Source organism: Xyrauchen texanus, chromosome 12 (genome assembly GCF_025860055.1).
Source record: "Xyrauchen texanus isolate HMW12.3.18 chromosome 12, RBS_HiC_50CHRs, whole genome shotgun sequence".
Lineage (NCBI taxonomy): Eukaryota > Metazoa > Chordata > Actinopteri > Cypriniformes > Catostomidae > Xyrauchen > Xyrauchen texanus.
In genome coordinates this window covers 39,293,793-39,313,028 of record NC_068287.1, presented here as the reverse complement: position 1 = coordinate 39,313,028, position 19,236 = coordinate 39,293,793, and the positions used below count along the sequence as shown (strand labels likewise).

Below are 19,236 nucleotides of genomic sequence, written 5' to 3'. Positions count from 1 at the left end.
TAAGAAACACAACACACGTGTTTCTTTGCCCACTTGAACCTTTTCTTTTTGATTTTCTGTTTCAAAAGTGGCTTTTTCTTTGCAATTCTTCCCATAAGTCCTGCACGCCTGAGTCTTCTCTTTACTGTTGTACATGAAACTGGTGTTGAGCGGGTAGAATTCAATGAAGCTGTCAGCGGAGGATATGTGAGGCGTCTATTTCTCAAACTAGAGTCTCTGATGTACTTATCCTCTTGTTTAGTTGCACATCTGGTCTTCCACATCTCTTTCTGTCCTTGTTACAGACAGTTGTCCTTTGTCTTTGAAGACTGTAGTGTACATGAAATCTTCCGCTTTTTTGGCAATATCACACATTGTATAGCCTTCATTCCTCAAAATAATGATTGACTGATGAGTTTCTTGAGAAAACTGTTTCTTTTATTGCCATTTTTGACCTAATATTGACCTTAAGACATTCCAGTCTATTGCAAACTGTGGCAACTCAAAAACAAACACAAAGACAATGTTAAACTTCATTTAAGGAATCAAATAGCTTTCAGCAGTGTTTGATATAATGGCAAGTGAATTTCTGGTACCAAATTAGTAATTTAGCATGATTACTCAAGGATAAGGTGTTGGAGTGATGGCTGCTGTCTAGGTTTGATCAAAAATACTTTTTTAAATAGTGATGGTGCTGTTTTATTCATCAGTAATGTCCTGACTATACTTTGTGATCAGTTGAATGACACTTTGGTGAATTAAAGTGCCAATTTCCTTCCGAAACAGCTAAATCTGTACATTATTCCAAACTTTTAGCCGCCAGTGTACAAATTCAGTGATATGCCTCAGGGACATGGCAAAATGCTTGGTATAAGATACAAAAAATAAGAAAAGACATTCTTTAATGGTAAAGATTATATTAATACAATTATTTATTTAAATTATTTATAATGGACATATCAACATCTTGTAAAAAGCTTTCAGCTTTTCATTTTAGTGAACCACTAAATGGTTTAAAAAGTCTGGGGGACTGAAATATTACAGATTCCCAGGAATGACCCATTTGTTTTATGAAATTCTGCTCACTTATAGCAGTTGACATTATGCTTTCTATACCAGGCATCTTCCGCAAGAATAAAAACAATAAAACAATCAAAAAGTTCACTTTAAAAAAACTAGCATGATTGGGGGGAGGCAAATAAAGAAAAATAGCTGACTGGCTCACATTATTTCCAGTGTGTGTTTCCAAAAGTTTTCATTTAATCTACTCTATTACTCAATTTGAAAACTAACCTGTGACTGGAGTGTCATTTTCATTGAAACACAAAAGTGCATGCCAAACACAGTAAGTCTGTGTACCTGACTAACATGATAAACGAGTCCTCATGAGTCTAAAAGAAACCCTTGTTAAATGAAGTGTTTGCATCCTTCAACACGTCCAGCCCATCTCCAGCTGTTACCTGTTTGAGATGTTTTTACTTAACATGACTCAACTACCTTTACTGCATATATGGGCATTGTCCCTTTGGCATAGAAGACACCTGAATATTTGCTGTGGACGTTTCACATGCAAGTGTGGAGGTGTAGAACTGTGCATACAGAATTTAAATGAACACATCTAAAACAACAGACTTCCTCTTAAGCAGTAAGTCACTTTATGCTTAAATCTTTGATGTTATATAATGCATTGGGGTTGCACGGAACGAAGCATTTCAGAAAAGAGTTACAGATCAGAGACTGCAGGGAAGGGAGATAATGGCAATAGACTAAGACATGGTGCTTTAAAATGTTTAATTGAAATTCATGCACAGCTCCTTGTCATCATCAAAAACAGTAAACAGGGCTGCTGAGCTCCATAGCAAACTACATTTATTTTATTGCAACCTCTATGGACTTTAGACACAAAGTATGATACTTGCAAATCTTCTCTATTTTTATATGAGAACAATGTCTCTTGAAGACAAGCTGGACAGTTATGAGGCAGAAGGGATATATGAGTCTGAAGAAGAGTTCGATGGCTCAGATGAAGACTCTGCATTGGACTCTTCAACAAGCTGTGAGTCACTGATGAGTTATATACATAAAACTGTTCTTTTGTCTGTAAAAATGAACAAAACCAGGTTTGTGTCACCTAGTTTGGCTTTTCCAACATCTTGTTAGCTCAACTCATGCAGCCAAACTATTGTAGAAAAATTCTAGGCAACATTCCAGTTTCATTTAGAAAACTTGCTGTGCGTTTTCAAGAAAAATATGGTTGCATATGGTAAGTAAACGGTATCTCGTACTTTTTTCACAGTCTTAACACAGGAAGAGTTGTATGAAAATGTGCCAAACTTGAAGAAAACCAGTTTAACTGCATCTGCAAACTCAAATGGTAAGACAATTTATGGCATGCACATTTTCTGTATGAGTAAAATCTAAGCTTCTTTAAATGAACATCATGGGTTCAATATAAGTTAAGCTCAATCGACAGCATTTGTGGCATAACACTTATTTTGACTTGTCCCTCCTTTTCTTTAAAAAAAATTAATAATAAACAAAAAAAAATAGATTTTTGTGAGGCACTTACAATAAAAGCGAATGGGGCAAATCTGTAAACTTTAAAATAATCACTATATAGCCAAAAGATGTAAACAATATGAGCGTTAACATGATTTTAGTGTGATCAAATTGCTTACTAAACTTTTATGTGCAAAGTTACATCCATTCAGAGGCGTTTCCAGCACTGAAGGACATCCGGGGCTTAGCCCAAACCATTTTATTTTCACACTAGCAACCACTTTCCTGTAGTCCAAAGCTGGTGAGAGGGTATTCTTTGAGTTTTGCTCTGGCTGGGCCTGTTTCTACAGTTCCTAAATCTTCCACTCTAGTACTATCCTCAACATCCTCTCTCCTCCCTGAATCATCTGTGATGCAAAAGAACAGATACAGCACATAACTTACTGCAAATCAGCTTCAAACAACTAATTCATCAAGTGCTACATATGTGAAATTGTGGACCAATACCACTGAAGAAAATGTATTGGGAAGAGCAGATCAGTGGGATTACCCTAAGATCTATCATGATTCTTGAATTTTCATGTACATTAACAAAGTCATCACAAAAGAGTTATATTATAGTGAGTAAAGTGAAGTAAAAAATTTTTTTTAATATAAATAATTTATATTTTTTGACATAAATAGTCAAAATGATGTATAAGATCCTAAGTTAAAGCAATACATGAATGACTTTAGTCTAAGTTCATTGACACACCATGGCATCGAACGGTATATAATTCTCCATGTTCATCTGTCAAAATCCTTTCATTAGGATCATTGAGATAAACAATGTTTCACTTTTAACTTTCTCTAAAGTAAAGTGACTGATTAATTGTTACCAGTTTCCATGCCTGATTCTGGCACATCTTTGCTACCCTCAAAGTGTATATTTCCTACAAACTAATATCACAAAACAAGTCACACATACATTTTATGCTAATGCTTATTGGTTATCCTTAGAGAAAACAACACCTGATAAACAAGAAAATTATGCTTTGAACAGGACTCGAACCACGGTCTCCAGCATGAGAGGCAAACGCATTAACCACAAGGGTAGAGAATACAACATGACCTTCAGACTTTAAGGACAAAAACAAATGTGAATTCTTACCCACTGACTTCTTTCGGAAATTTTAGAAGCCTGATTTGCTTCATTTTTGCTGTCTTTCCTGCTAACTGCTGTTAACTCGCCACTAAGTATCGTAAGTTGATGTCAGCTCCTCCCCTACCTGCTGCATATTCAACAGAGAGGAAGAAACGGAGTTGCCCATAGGCTACCGACAGCAAAGGAACTTATTCTATAGGCTAGATTATGCCTATGTCTATTTTTACAGGCTGTATGCAGTATGTGCAAAGCCAAAGCACAATGAAATAAGGCAACTTATGATTTCGGGGGTTTACATAGGCTATTGTCCGGTTTCATATTTGTCAGTCAACTATTCAAAATACATTCGGGGCTACACTCAAAACATTCGGGGCTGAAGCCCCGGCAAAATCGGCTGCCGCCGCCTCTGCATCCATTTACAACTTGTTGCCAAGATTATGCAATGCATTGAACCTTAATACCCTAAAATGACCGTAAAAACAAATATTTAAACAAATGATAATACACAAATTTTAACAGAAGATTTAATGTGCTATTATACAATTATAAGCTTCACATTTCTACCTTTAAAAGCTACAAAAATTGTCACCACTTTCACTTCCATAGTACCTCACTGTATCCTGTAACGAGTCATAATACATTTTGGTGCTAATCAACATTATGCCTCAAATGCTGTCGACTGAAATTAACTTGTATTGAACCCAGAATATTCCTTTAGAGGCAAAGAGGGTAATTTTTTCAACTTGGTCTCATTTCAAGTCGTGATCATAGAAGATGTTAAAATCGTTAACAATCCTACAAGTTGGCTAATACAAAAACGTACAACTTTTACTCCCATGAAACAAGCTAACAAATTATGTTATTATGGTTTTTCCTAAGTTTGACCCCTATCACAAACCTAAGCATAAAGTCTAACCCCTTACCCAAACCCTAATCCGAACCACAATTATTAATATGTAAATCCCTGTTGTGTACTACAGAAGAAAGAATACATTGGGGTTTGGAGCGAGACAAAGGAAGCTTATTACAGGTTTTTGACATTCATCAGTCATTTGTATTGCATAAGTACATGGAATGAGTAACCAAATATATTAACAGACATTTACTTTCTTTAAAAAAGTGTTGGATAGGAGGCTAGCCAAAAGTTGATGCGTGCACTGTATCAAATTTTAATTATGTTTGTTGATCAGTTGGTCTAAAAGACCTTTCGTATGACCCAATATCATACATTTTTACAATCTATTACAAATTATTGCAAGTTGTCATGAGACTATGTTGAATTTTTCGGTGTTAAAATTCCATCTCCTTTCTCCTTTGGCTCAGTGGCGCTCTCAAAACATTGCTGTTTGTTTGAGCATCCTGACCAGTCTGACATAGCAACATTGGCTCCAACAATGGTGTAAGTTTGGGGTGGGACTATCTGTTTTTCGACCTATAGTAGACGGCGGAGTGTTCAATCTCATTTAGTAATTCTAGTGGTGCAGAATTACACACTTCACCTTTAAGATGTGGTAAGTCAAGCAGATTAAAACCTTGATATTTCATGCTTATAGCTGTGACAGAGGAATTACGTATCTTGCTGCTGGGTGCTAGAGGGTCAGGAAAAAGCTCTACTGGAAACGCCATCCTCAGGTACGACGCCTTTAAAGTGGACATGCAGCTGAGAAGAGTTACGCAGTTCTGTGAAAAGGCATCTGGAAACATCAGCGGCCGGTCAGTCGCCATAATCGACACTCCAGGACTGAACCAGATCGGGCGTACAGAGCCAGAAGTGACCAAAGAGATTCTGAAGTCTTTCTCTCTCTATACTCCAGGACCACATGTGTTTCTTCTCATTATGCCTGTTGCGAACTTAACCAATGATGACAAAAGTATGCATAAGTTAATCGAGAGCTTGTTTGGGAAGAGCATTTGGAAGTACACCATCATTGTGTTCACTCATGGAGATCGTCTGGAGGGGAAAACAGGTAATGATGTCATCGCCTGCTCAGACGAGGACCTTCGCAGTTTCATCCATAAGTGCAGCGGAGGGTTTTTGTTCTTCAATAACAAGGACACGAGAAACGATGAGCCTGTGATTGAACTCTTAAAGAAAATTGAGACCCTGCAGGCCATCAATGGCAAAAGCTGCTACACAACATCGTTTTATCCGGCCTCAGAGAGGAAGATTAGGAAGAAAATGGAGAAAATACTAAAGCAGAGAAAAGAAGAGATCACACAGAAGGAGAGGGAGCTGGTTATGAATTGCAAGAGCGAGCAGGAGTTTGAGAGAAAAAAGCAGGAAATCTGGACAATGGAAGAAGACAATTCGAGAAATCTGGCTGAGAATCCGTCCAAACCAAAAGTGTCCATCAAACTAGTCAAGCCGCACTCAGTTGGCCGCAAGTCATCCAGAAGTAGCAGCTAATTTAACCAGCCTCTAATTTTCTCTTTTAATACATTGCCTACCATCAATTATCTGCCAAATATTGTGTTTGTATGTACTTGACGCAGCTATTCATTTTTGTCCACTGTAGAGGACTTTTAAAATATATATATATATATATCTCCCAGACCATACATGCTACTGTTGTGCTGTAAATCTAAGGGTATCTTAAAGGAACATTCCAGTTCAATACAAGTTCATCTCAATCAACAGCATTTGTGGCATAATATTAATTACCATAAAACATTATTTAGACTTGCCCCTCCTTCTCTTAAAAAAAAATCAAAATAAAATCTGGGTTTCACTGAGGCATTTACAATGGAAGTGAATGGGGCCAATCCGTAAACGTTAAAATACTCACCGTTTCAAAAGACACAAACATTATGCGTGTTAACATGATTTTAAAGTGATAAAATGGTTTACTAACCATTTCTGTTACAGCCAAATTTACCACTTTGTTGCCATAATGATTTACAGTCATCAAACCATTAAATCACTGTAAAAATGACCATTTATTCAACTTTACAACTCATGTAAAGCATGAGATTTAACAGAAGAAGTAATGCTAGTGGATTTATAAAATTATAGCTTTTCCAAAAATGTCCTCCATTCACTTCCATTATACGTGCTTCGCTGTAACCGTACAAACGTTCTAATGAGTCTAAATACATTTTTGTGGTGATCAATATTATGCCACAAATGTTGTCGATTGAGCTTAACTTGTATTGAACCTGGAATATTCCTTTAGAGTGGGCTTTTTAGATATACCAAATGTTTTGGAGTTTGGCCATGACAATTTCCATTCTTTGGTATTTAAAAGTGTCTAACATCACAATTCCTCACATTTTTGGGATTTTAATGTTTATTGCTAATAAAGAAATCAAGAAAAACTTCCCGTTTGGTTAGTTTTTGGCAAACCAATTCCTAACAAGCTTGGAAAATTCTCTTTAGGTTCTATTTTTCTAACCACAAATGAACGTTCTCAGAATGTTGCAGGGATGTTTATGTGCAATAACCTATTCATAACTTTTACAGAATGTTCTCCACTGGACATTTTTTAGGTTATATTTTTCTTTCACTCTTTTCGTTATTTGTTATCATATACTGTATTTAATTATTTTTCATATACATTGCAGAGAGGTTTAAAAACAACATTGACTGACATTACTGCAGTACAGTACATTTTACATTAAAATGTTAAAATAAAATCACAGTGTATGGGATTTGAGAGCATTTGTCACATATTCCCTGTTGTCTTTTGTTTTTGTGTGCTTTTATGTTGAAGTTCTTGGTTAGTTCCTGTTTCCAGTTAGGTTTTTGTAATTCTTTGTAGTTTCATTTTATGAATGGTTCTCCCCTGATTGTTTCTCATTCCCTGATTGTTTCCCCAGGTGTTCCTTGTTTTCCCTTGTGTAATTAAGCCCTTGTTTCCCCCAGTTAATTTGTCAGTTCTTGCATGTTTTGTTGTGCTCTGTGCTGGGCTCCCTGTGTTTTGATTTATTCTGAGCTTTCTTGTTTATTTTAATAAAGCTGCGTATAGATCCTCATTCCTCGCCTGCCTCGTCACAGCATTAATAAGATAATGATGCATGGTACCAGTTTTATTTTTACTGTCAGCTTAAATTACCATTGGGATTAAAAAAATCTAATCAGGATAAATACAGAAAACAATTAAAAGACAATAAAGTACTTAATTTTAACAAACAGAAACCTGAATCATTTGTGTTGGCCTGTTCCCAATAATTTAAAAACATGTGTAAAAGTGAAGCTTCTCCCATTTATTATATCGTTCAGATTAGTTTCTCACTGTCATTTGAACCTCTTAGTTGATGTTTACATACAAGAATATTGGTAACACTGGTTTGACTATGCTCGGGCCACATCCTAAATGCTCCATTACGGGTGCTCTTCATGTCCCACCTCTGCACTCCATTGGTTGACAGGACTATATTGAATGGTTTCGCCAACACATGTCAACATATAATTCAGCATATAATGTCAACATATAATTCATATAAGATGACGAAATCATGTCATTGCAATAACTGCATATTATCTGGGCTTGCATGTCTTAAACACTCACAATGGTGAATTTAATAGGGAGACTCATCAAGCAAATAAATTAAATAAATAAATAAAAGTAATGGAGGATATCATTGATGTCTACTACATTGATCTTAATTTCATTTCTACAGCCTAATTAAGAACAATACAAAACTACTGAAAGAAAAACACGTCTGAATTAGCAGCATGGCGTCCACATATTTGATTAATGTTTGTTGTTGTTGTTGTTGAACAGCTAAGCTCATTAAAGGAATGTTGTCAAAGAATGCACTTTCTGAAAACAACTCACACACTTCTACATCTGAAAAGGTGGAAAATGTTGCCTTCTGAGGCTGTTTAAGGAGGCAGGATGAAAATAAGGTGCTTTTCAAACTGTTCTGAGACCAGTTCCATTCATTCAAAAGCACTGTCGGTTAAACCATTAACTGATTAGGCAGCAAGTTTTCAAATGCAGCATCATATCCATACACATGCAGTGACATGTTGACAGTTTGTCATTTATTTTTGTATTTTTTATTTAACTTGTCAAGAGATAAAATAATTGTACATTTTAATTGTACATCTTGATCCACGTAGACAAATGTTTTCAAAAAAATATATAGTTGCAAAACGCAAGTATAAAACATAGCAGGTGAGCACAGAGCACCTGCAGCACGTTTGAATTCAGTTAACAGTTCATTTTGTTTTTGTTTGACATGCATCACATTAAAAGAGCACATGCCACACATATTTGTTCAGAATACCTTAACAAAGTGTCATAGCCATCAAAGAGTCTTGTAAGATGAAATCCTTGCAGAAGGAAGTGATCCCATTTGACCCAGTATCGGTCTCTTGAAACTACTGAAATGGCTTTCGTATTAAAGTTGAAAGATGTTTAGCCCATGACAAACAGTTTATCTTTTTAATCAAAATACCTTACAGAAGATAGCTGACAGAAGACTTCTTATGGGCTAGTGCAATCCTTACAGACACGAAACAAGAATCCAAGACACGAAGGAACCCAGATTCATGCACTTTCATACTCTGTATGTGGACCTCAGCTCCTCAGAGTGTTTTATTTAGTATATTTATAGAATTTGATTTTAATTGTTCATAGATTATTAGGGGATAGGGACATAAATGGTGAAAATAAGTGTCATGCTGTATCGTTTTAAGTCACTTTGACACATTATGAGTTTTATGCACTACAGTAAAAAAGGAAAGCATTTAAGTGATTATATCTCAGCCAAGACTGATTTATCATAATCACTAAAAAATCGATCAAAAGAAAGAAAGAACGCACTGTGAACACTTATGCTCAAAATAATGAATTGTTCTGAGAGGGAAAATTCAATCATGCAACTTAGTTCAAATAAATTAACCTTTATAAGTATTTAGTACTTTCTCTTCTTTCTGAGTTCACGAAACTGACACCTTTTAATTAACCTGCAATTTTGTAATGTTTTTAGTCAACTGAACTTGTCTATTCAAATATACAAAAACTTAAATTTAACTGAAACTGGGCAAGGGATTTCCATTTCCCAGCATGCTTTGCAATGCACTTAGGGAAAGTAAATGTTTAAATGAAGTGTTACATAATGTGTCTTTGTGCAAGATGACTGTAATGGGGGGAGACTTGTTAATGTTTAATGTTTTTTTTTTTAATTTTATTTAGAATTGTTTCTGTTATTTTAAAGTTTTTGGGAGTTACGATTATGCCAAATAGTGGAGCTTGACAGATTGAGAACAGGTACAATTCAAAATGGTTCTTTAGTCTATTGTTTTACTGGTTGAGTAATTGTGATGATAATCAAAGCATAGTTTTTCCAATTAGCATGCATTCAGCATGCTAGTATTTACTGTACTAATTACGTTCCCACTACTTGGAAGTATTTAGGTTGAGGTTACATGGTCATTTTAAGTTCAGCCAAAGACTTCAATCTAAAGTTAATGTACCATTAAAATGAGTTTGCTTAGTTAATATTTCAAGTGAGAGTAATTAACATGAATGTGTAGTACAAAATCTAAATCTGAAAGTTAACTTAAAATTGGGAGTTTATTAACTTAAAAAACATGTATATGTCTGATTGCCTTATTTTTTTGAGTTCTAACTTATTATGGTGTACAATAAATTTGTCTTTCATTTTTCAAGTGTGGATTGAGTCTCGAAGGTCAAATGCTTCTTTTGTCAAATATTTTTTTATAAAAACAGGGCGATGACTTCAAAGGAGAATCTATGGGACAGTATGAAATCTGAAAAAGAAACCTCAGAACTGGACTCGACATTGAGCTGTGAGTTATTATGCATTTCTGTAATGGAAAAAAATTCAACTCAAATCATTCTGAAGAGCTGTTTGTTCCTCATCAGACTTGAAATGTAAATAGTTTTTTTTTGTTTTCACCACTAAAAATGGTTTAATATCTTGTATTAGTTGAGATAGAAGAACTGTATGAAAATGTGAAATGTGCAAGCAAACTCAAAATCACCATCCTTACATGGTAAATCATATTTTACCAATCAATACTAAATATGTAAGTTAAGCCTACATTCATATATGTGTATTGTTCTGGTTTAGATTTTCAAGACTTAGCAAATATAAAATCACCATTGCGTGATAATGGAATATGGAATAGCTTGCTTCCATGTGTTCCATGTATTCCATGTGTTCCATGTATTCCATGTGTTCCATGTATTCCATGTGTTCCATGTGTTCCATGTATTCCATGTGTTCCATGTGTTCCATGTGTTTCATATATTCCATGTGTTCCATGTGCAGATTTGTTTAAATCTAAAGAAGCAGTTAATGGTCCATACACACACGAAATCACTCCAATCTAACATCTAAAAAAACAAAAACAGAAACAAGATAAAGAATATCATAAACGTCAAATAAGAATAGCAAGAATGCTCAGAATTGTAGAAATGTGCTGTTCAACACGTCATATGAGTTGTCCACATGGACAGTAGATTTTAGTCATCACAGGTACACTTCAGATTGGTTGTCAACTTTTCACCATGCAAATACAGGAGGCTTGAGCAGGGGTCCAATGAGCATTTTGGGTAATTACAAGAGGAGTCCAGTATGGGATATCTCAGCTAATAAAGGACAGACGGCAACCACACAATTGCTGTTCCAAACAACAGCCAAATAACACTGACTTGTACTGACTTTAGTGCAATTTGGCACAGAAAATTAAATTTCTGAACATTTCAAAACATCAATTTAATATAGATGTCTTTCAATAAAGAAGAATATCAATAGTAAATATTTGCCTCTATTTAGAAATTAACTATTTTGCCCAATATTTGTGAAAGCTATTTATATTTTTGTGTTTATTAGAGCATTGAGCATTCATAGATCATAAAACAGCATTAAAACTCTGCTATTGGTGAGGTTGCATTTAGGTTTGTCCAAGATTGTAGCTGCATATCTAGGCAGTAGAAAGCCAGTCAGTGCACTAATTTTGTAGAATAAAAATAAAGTATTCTGAAAAAGGTGACATCTGGTGGTGGGGAGGTGGTAGTGTCAATCAATTCATTTATATTTTCTGCTACTGAGATGCACAAGTTTAAAATCTCATGTGCATTACCTTTTTCCAGCTGAGGTGGAGGAATTACGCATCATGTTACTGGGGCAAGAGGGTCAGGAAAAAGTTCAACTGGAAACACCATCCTCATGTTTAACACTTTTAACACAGATATGCGACTGAGCAGAGTTACACAGGTCTGTGACAGAGCTTCTGGAAACATCAACGGGCGGCAAGTGGCCATAATCGACACTCCTGGACTCAACAGGATCAATCGAATGGAGAAAGAAGTGACTAGAGAGATCCTGAAATCAGTCTCACTCTATAAACCAGGACTATATGTGTTTCTGCTGGTTCTGCCTCTGGGGAACTTAATCAATGAGGACAAGAACATGCATAAATTAATCCAGAACATGTTTGGGAATCACATTTGGAATTACACCATTGCTCTGTTTTCACATGGCGATTGTCTAGAGAGAAAAACCTCAAATGTCATTGCAAGCTCTGACAAAAACCTTAGAGACTTTTTTCGCAAGTGCAGTGGTGGATTTGTGTTCTTAAATTAAAAGGTCACTGGAAACTCTGTGCAGGTGAAACTTCTGGAAAAGATTGAGACCTTGGTGGCCATCAATGGCAGAAGCTGTTAGACCACAAAGATCCGAGAGAAACAGGAGAAAATTCTGACAGAGAGAGAAGAGATAGAGCGAAGGTAGAGGGAATTGGAAAATAAATTATTATGAAAACAAGAAAGATTTAGAAAGAAAAAAGCATGAACTCTGGCCAGAGGAAGAGGAAAATGCACATAAACTAGCTGAGAATCCATATAGACGCAAATCTCTGTCAGTTAATCTCACCAAAACCCCCTTAATAGTTACAAAATAAGACTTTACACATTCCCTCCTGAAGAGAGAGAGAGAGGAGAGAGAGAGAGAGAGAGAGAGAGAGAGAGAGAGAGAGAGAGAGAGAGAGAGAGAGAGAGAGAGAGAGAGAGAGACAGCTAAAACCTAACCTTGTTAGCTGGACTTCCAACCTGGTCTGGTGGTCTGTTGGCAGGGTACAGAGAGGTTTTGGATACTTTTAATGTGGTCAAGGCTGGTAGACCATTTTCAGCTCAGACCAGCGTTAACAAACCAACCTAGTCTGTTTTATTTATTTATTTAAGATGGGGTTCCTTCAATTAATTCATGCATAAAAATGCCCATGTGCCTTGCTCATGAGACTCTTTCAAAACATGTATAAAATCCTTGTTTAGGTGTTTCCCTTGAGGAAAAGACAAGAGAATTTTCATTTTTTATTGAATTATCCTTTAAGGTGCCCCATTACCTCTTTATAAATAATATTTGTAACAGCAACTTCTGAATAATGAGTATTAGCCTACTAAATTCAATGCAAAACATATCTTTTTCACTAATAAAACTGTAATTCTGCAACAGTTTCAATAAACTGAAAAAGCCACCACATTACCACGTTATAATGGAAAATTCAAAATGTAAGACAGCATAGTAAACTGGCAGAGGAATAATGTCATTCACCTATTAAAATCTGTCATGTACTGTATATCTCCATGTGCATTTCTATGTTTTACTGAACCTGATGCTATATATACTAACACCTTCAGGCACAGTAAACAAAATTTCCATGTTCTAATGCTGCCCTGTTCTGGAAAAAATTACAATAGTTAAAGAGATAGTTCACACAAAAAGGAACAACCTCTTATCATTTACTCACTCTCATCCCATCCCAGATGTGTATGACTTTCTTTCTTCTGCTAAACACAAAATAAGATTTTTAGAAGAATATTTCAGCTCTGTAGGTCCATACAATACAAGTGAATGGTGACTAGACCCAAAAAATCACATAAAGGCAGCATAAAAGTAATCCATATGACTCCAGTGGTTAAATATATGTCTTCAGAAGCGATTTAAGTGTGGGTCAAAAACAGATCAATATTTAAGTCGTTTTTTTTATCAATCTCCATTTTCACTTTCACATCCTTAGTCTTTTTCGGGGACTATTTTTGGGTGAACTATCCTTTTAACAAATAACACATTTTTGTGTTATTAGATAGGTGTAGCTAGTGAGTCAATGACCACAATTGGCATGATAACACTACTATAATAGGTGAGTTTCAGTTTTAATTTAAAGAATGAGGAAAGATCATGACGATACTGCTGAGACTGCTCTCTGTTATGTAGAGTTTTAAAAGTTATGATCACACACGCTGCACTGACACACAATGCTTATAAACATTTCTTTACATAACATTATAAAACAGATACCTTTATTATGTATAAATATGAACACTTTTGGCTTTTTCCCATGGAAATGAAAACATCTTGAATCTTGACTTGGCAACTAGATAGTTAACTTAGATCTTTAAGGAAACCCATTAAAACATTCTTTTAAAAAGTCACAAATGTATTATTAACATGCATTAGGTCAAAATTGTGAAGCTTTAGAAATGATGAATAAATTGTGGATGACAGTGTTATGGAAGTACATCATTTACGAAGAGTAAACTTTCCCTCACATTGTGGTATCTTCAATTCGCCCCTCTAAATAGAAAAAAGAAACCACAAAAATGTTTATATGAACAGAACAATTTGTTGTTCCTCAAAGAAAAAGCCAATGAGACTTAAAATAATGTTGCTACAGTATATGGATAAAAACAATGCAATCATTTCTTAAAAGGACAGAACTATATATTCTTTATCAGCACAGCAGACGCTGCTTTTATGCTTCTTTATAGGTGGTAAACTACAGTCATATGCCAAACAAGATATAGTTACTGTAGATATGTATAAGATATGGTATAGAACTCTTTAAAGCACATTATCAGCACCAACTAGCGCTGTTCTCACCTCTATTAGATTATTGAGGGTTATGCCTTGGCATAATATGCTGGTCTTCCAGTTCTTGCATGATCCTTTCCCACCCAGCTTCTCGAATACATACGGGGTGATTATTATTCCACGATGTTTAATGCATTCCCGCTTTCCTGCAGAGAGAGGGAGAATTTTGAGGTAAAAACAATTGTGCATGTATAAAGCTGAAGTATGTAATATCTGCGCCACTTGCAACACCAAACGGAATTGCAAAAGTAAACAATGTTTTCCCAAAAACTCCCTCCTCTGCTGATGATTGAAAAAGCAGATAGTCCCGTCCCAAACACACGCCATAGATTGAGTCCATTTTAATATATTTGTATTAGTGCCACAGAGATATAGTATTTACAGTTTTTAGGAAATTAAACTTTGAATGGCTTACAGTTGTCTTTGTCGCACAAAGTTGCATACATTGAACCGCCTTTAGCTTTAACTACGGCACGCATTTGTCTCGGCATTGTTTCGACAACCTTATACAAAGTCACAATATTTATTTCCATCCAGAGCTGCATCATTTTTGGCCCAGATCTTGTTCTGATGAAGGGAGAGTCAAGCCACTTCATAAAGTGTTCTCCAGCTCATCCCAAAGACTTTCAATGGGGTTAAGGGTCAGGATTCTGTGGTGGCCAATTCATGTGTGAAAATGATTCCTCATGCTCCCTGAACCACTCTTTCACAATTTGAGCCCAATGCAATGAATCTTCGTATTGTCTTCCTGGAATACGCCCATGCTGTCAGGATTTTTTTTATGTGATAACCTGGTCGTTCAGTACATTCAGGTAGTCAGCTGACTTCATTTTATTGCAGCATAACGTTGCTGTGCCTAGACCTGACCAATTGAAGTAACCCCAGATCATAACACTGACTCCAGATGCTTGTACAGTGGGCACTATGCATGACGGGTGCACTGCTTCATGTGCTTCCCTTCTAACCCTGACACGCTCATCGCTTTGGAATAGGGTAAATCTGGGATCATCAGACAACTTTTTTTCCATTGCTCCACAGTCCAATCTTTATGCACCCAAGCAAATTCGTCATTTTTTTCCTATTAGCCTCACTAACAAGTGGCTTTCTTGTGGCCACACAGCTATTAAGACCCAATCCTGTAAATTCTCGTCACATTGTGATTGTGGAAATGCTCTTACTGTCACTATTAAACATAGCCGTGAGTTCTACTGTCGATTTTTATGATGTGACTTCACCAAAAGTTTTCATGATGATAATTCAAGATTTTTTTTCCAGCCACATTTCTTCCACGAAGCTGACGGTTCACCACTATCCTGTCCAGGTGTTGGACATTTCATAACCCAATTCCAGTGTGTGACGAGGAGGAGGGCGTGGCCGGGCCTTGATGGTGCACGGCCAGCGCTGAATCAACTGATCAGCGGGAGAGCGAGATAAAGGGGAGCCGGAGACGCACGCGAACACGCTGCATGTGTGTGTATTTGCATATGTTTTAACAGTAACAGTCACAGTAACATCTTTTCCCCGACCACGGGATCCGTCTTCCAACATGGTTGTTTAAGAAATGAGAAGCTACACACTGCATCAGTTAGGGTGAAAATAAGTGTTGCCAGCTGAAATATATTAATCACTGCAATAATGATCCAATCACAGGCTCTTAAGTATCTGCTTATATAAATAATTTTTTTTTGGCCAGGACTTTTGTACCATAAAAAATGGCATTTGTGAGAAGGCATCTCTGTGACGTTATTGCAGGATAAACGATTACTTTTTCCTTTTGTGACTATTATTTTAACAAGCATTTACCTCCAATGTGAGATTGAGAGCGCTCATGTTTGACAGACCGTGCATGTGCGCACATAATGCTTCTATTAACACTTGCCCAGATTGACCGCCACTCTCATGTAACATCAGCTATGCTCAGATATTCTTTGTTGTTTATTTCATCAGTTACATCCGTTTGCAGTTTATATCCCTCATGAACTGTGCTGTAATTCAGAAATGCGGAAAACTACCGTAGATCCTCTTAAAAATGCACACCTAAATTCATATGCATTTGATAGGCTATTAATGAATATAACTTAGATAAAGAAATCATAATGCAGGCCGCAAAGATGGCTTGAGGGCTGCATGCGGCTCATGTTAAATGGAAAAAAGACAGAGGTATGGGGTTGGAACAACACAAGGTTGAGTAAATGATGACAGACTATTCATTTTTGGATGAACCATCCCTTTAGCATTTTTGGGTTGTCATTCTATACCCCTTTGAGGATCCACTTTTGTAACATTACTGTATCTTGGACCTGGACAGAATAAAACATAATGAGAGAAACTTACTGTCAAACAGAGCATTTCTGTCCAGAGAGGCCTTTTCCTTCCCACATGTGACAGGAAGCCATTGCTTATATTTAGGCATGTCCCAGAGATTCTTTTGTCCCTCTTGGGTGAAGAGAAATATAATTACCAAATTGTTGTACATTGGTTTAAATGCTTATTATACAGTTTTTAACAAGTAAGAAAAGGTCACACAGATTTCAAGCAAAAAAAAATCGACTATAAATCTACTTAACATCTTTTGGTATAATAAGTATTCACACATGCAAACAGTAATCGTACCATTAAAATATTTACATGGAAAAAGACTTGATCATAATATTGTATTTAATACAAGGAGTGTTAAAGAATGTTACAACTGCCCCTGTTCTATCTCAAATAAGAGTACAACTTTAAGTAATAATATTATTGCTATAACACATATTAGTATTACCTAATCATTTTTCACTTTACAATTCATTAAGCTGTCGGGAATAATGTGCGCTTAAAGCAATTATAATTATTTAAATAATTATATTCAAGAGGTGATTGGCTATTCTCCTACAGCCACCACAGTGACATCAGTGCGGTCTCTTGGCCCTATGCGTGACGTGATGTCTACAAGACTGTGCCCCATTATCATTTTAGGGCTCAAAATGATGCTCACTAGCGCCGCCTTCTTGTCCTTGCTGCACCCTTCTGTGAAGCCTGCAGTAAGACTTATTTTTTATTTCCTGTACATTTGATTGTGTTAAACACACCTGCCTGCAACCATCCAGGTTCTTTTAATATTTAAACTAATAGGATCATGTCATTGTAGTTGTTATATGTGCACTTTTTATTTCAGAGGTAGTGGATTACATTTTGTATGTATAAATGTTGCTTGGAATTATTAAATAAAAAAAGGATATTCAGTTGTGATTACAATATGTTCCTTTACTTTGTAATGGCGTGACTATAATATTTTTTTAATTTTCTATCCATCCATCTATATGCAGTTGGTCCTCTGCGTGCCATCAAAACAGTGCCGACCCACTTAGGCATGGACTCTACAAGACCCCTGAAAGTGTCCTGTTGTATCTGGCACCAAGAGATTAGCAGCAGATCCTTCAAGACCTGTAAGTTGCAAGGTGGAGATGCCGTGGATCAGACTTGTTTGTTCAGCACCTCCCATAGATGCGATCCTCCCAATCGAATTGAGATCTGGGGAATTTGGAGGCAAGGGAAACACCTGGCACCAGGCATCTGGTAAGGATGCCCTCTGGCCGCCTCCCTAGGGAGGTGTTTTAGGCACGTCCAGCTGGGAGGAGGCCTTGGGGAAGACCCAGGATTAGGTGGAGAGATTACATCTCCACACTGGCCTGGGAACGCCTCGGGGTCCCCCAGTCAGAGCTGGTTATTGTGGCTCGGGATAGAGAAGTTTGGGGCCCCCTGCTGGAGCAGCTGCCCCCGCGACCCGACTTCGGATAAGTGGTTGACGATGGATGGATGGATGGATGGGAAACACCTTGAACTCTTCATCATGTTCCTCAAACCATTACCGAACATGTGCGCAGTGTGGCAGGGCACATTATCCTGCTGAAAGAGGTCACTGCCATCAGGGAATACCATTGCCATGAAGGGTTGTACCTGGTCTGCAATGATGATTAGGTGGATGGCACATCAAATTGACATCCACATGTATGGACGGACCCAGGGTTTCCCAGCAGATCATTGCTCAGAGCATCACAGTCCCTCCACTGGCTTGTCGTCTTCCCACAGGGCATCCTGGTTTCATCACTTCCCCAGGTAAACAGCATACACGTGCACGACCGTCCATGTGATGCAAAAGAAAACGGGATTCATCAGATCAAGCGACCTTCTTCCACTGCTCCAAGTGTTGTGTTCTATCAAGTGGGGTTACTAATGCATTGAGTTAGTGTTCAGTGATGCTTAGAGTTTGATTGTGCTGAATCATTCGGTTATGCCTGACGAATCGATGTGTTGATTTACTTGGGTCTGGATAGACAGTGGTGTTGAAGTAAAAGTGAAGATAAGTTGATGCTACTCACTGTGTCCGTGTGATCATTATCAAACATAACATTTGGCGACGAGGATGGCTGATATCGCACTACCACCGCCTGCTCCTTTCCTCGCGCTGCCTGGTGAGCCTCCGATTCCCTGGACTCGCTGGTTACAGTCCTTCGAGACTTTCATCTTGGCAGTGGGGCTGACTGATGTGAGCACAGCCTGCAAAAAGGCACTGTTACTGCATTGCTTGGGAGCCGAGGGTCAGCATGTGCTGGGAACGCTTCAGTCACGCACCACAAGTGATTATGACGAAGACATGGAACTACTGACCGCACACTTTGCGCCCCCACAGAGCGCGCTCTTGCGCCGTTTTCTGTTCCGCCAAAGACAACAGCTGCCCGGTGAGCCAGTGCAACAGTATGTAGCCAACTTGCGTGGATTGGCCA

General features: G+C 37.2%; 3 protein-coding genes and 1 pseudogene across 6 annotated transcripts in view; 3 read left to right on the top strand and 1 right to left on the bottom strand.

Annotated features, from left to right (window-relative positions):
* LOC127652397 (protein shisa-9-like) overlaps positions 1-19,236 on the top strand; it is a 293,861-nt gene that overhangs the window by 208,280 nt on the left and 66,345 nt on the right. The gene's annotated exons all lie outside the window — the stretch shown is intronic.
* On the top strand, positions 1,503-7,607 carry LOC127652398 (GTPase IMAP family member 7). Its single transcript, XM_052138516.1, has 4 exons — positions 1,503-1,624; positions 1,923-2,035; positions 2,276-2,353; positions 5,176-7,607. The coding sequence occupies exons 2-4, from the start codon at positions 1,927-1,929 to the stop codon at positions 6,027-6,029; spliced, it is 1,041 nt and encodes a 346-aa protein (XP_051994476.1). The 5' UTR covers positions 1,503-1,624; positions 1,923-1,926; the 3' UTR covers positions 6,030-7,607.
* LOC127652362 (GTPase IMAP family member 4-like) lies at positions 10,307-12,500 on the top strand (annotated as a pseudogene).
* The window catches only part of LOC127652393 (uncharacterized), a 31,193-nt gene continuing 25,653 nt past the window's right edge, over positions 13,697-19,236 (bottom strand). For 2 of the 4 annotated variants that reach the window (XM_052138510.1, XM_052138509.1), the window contains exons 19-21: positions 16,805-16,906; positions 14,480-14,616; positions 13,698-14,173 (exon numbers count right to left, since the gene is read on the bottom strand). In XM_052138510.1, coding sequence (XP_051994470.1) covers positions 14,120-14,173; positions 14,480-14,616; positions 16,805-16,906 — 293 coding nt within the window. In that variant the 3' untranslated portion in view covers positions 13,698-14,119. Of the gene's footprint in view, positions 14,174-14,479; positions 14,617-16,804; positions 16,907-19,236 lie in introns of those variants that run through there. The other 2 variants (XM_052138511.1, XR_007971700.1) reach the window with 2 other exon arrangements.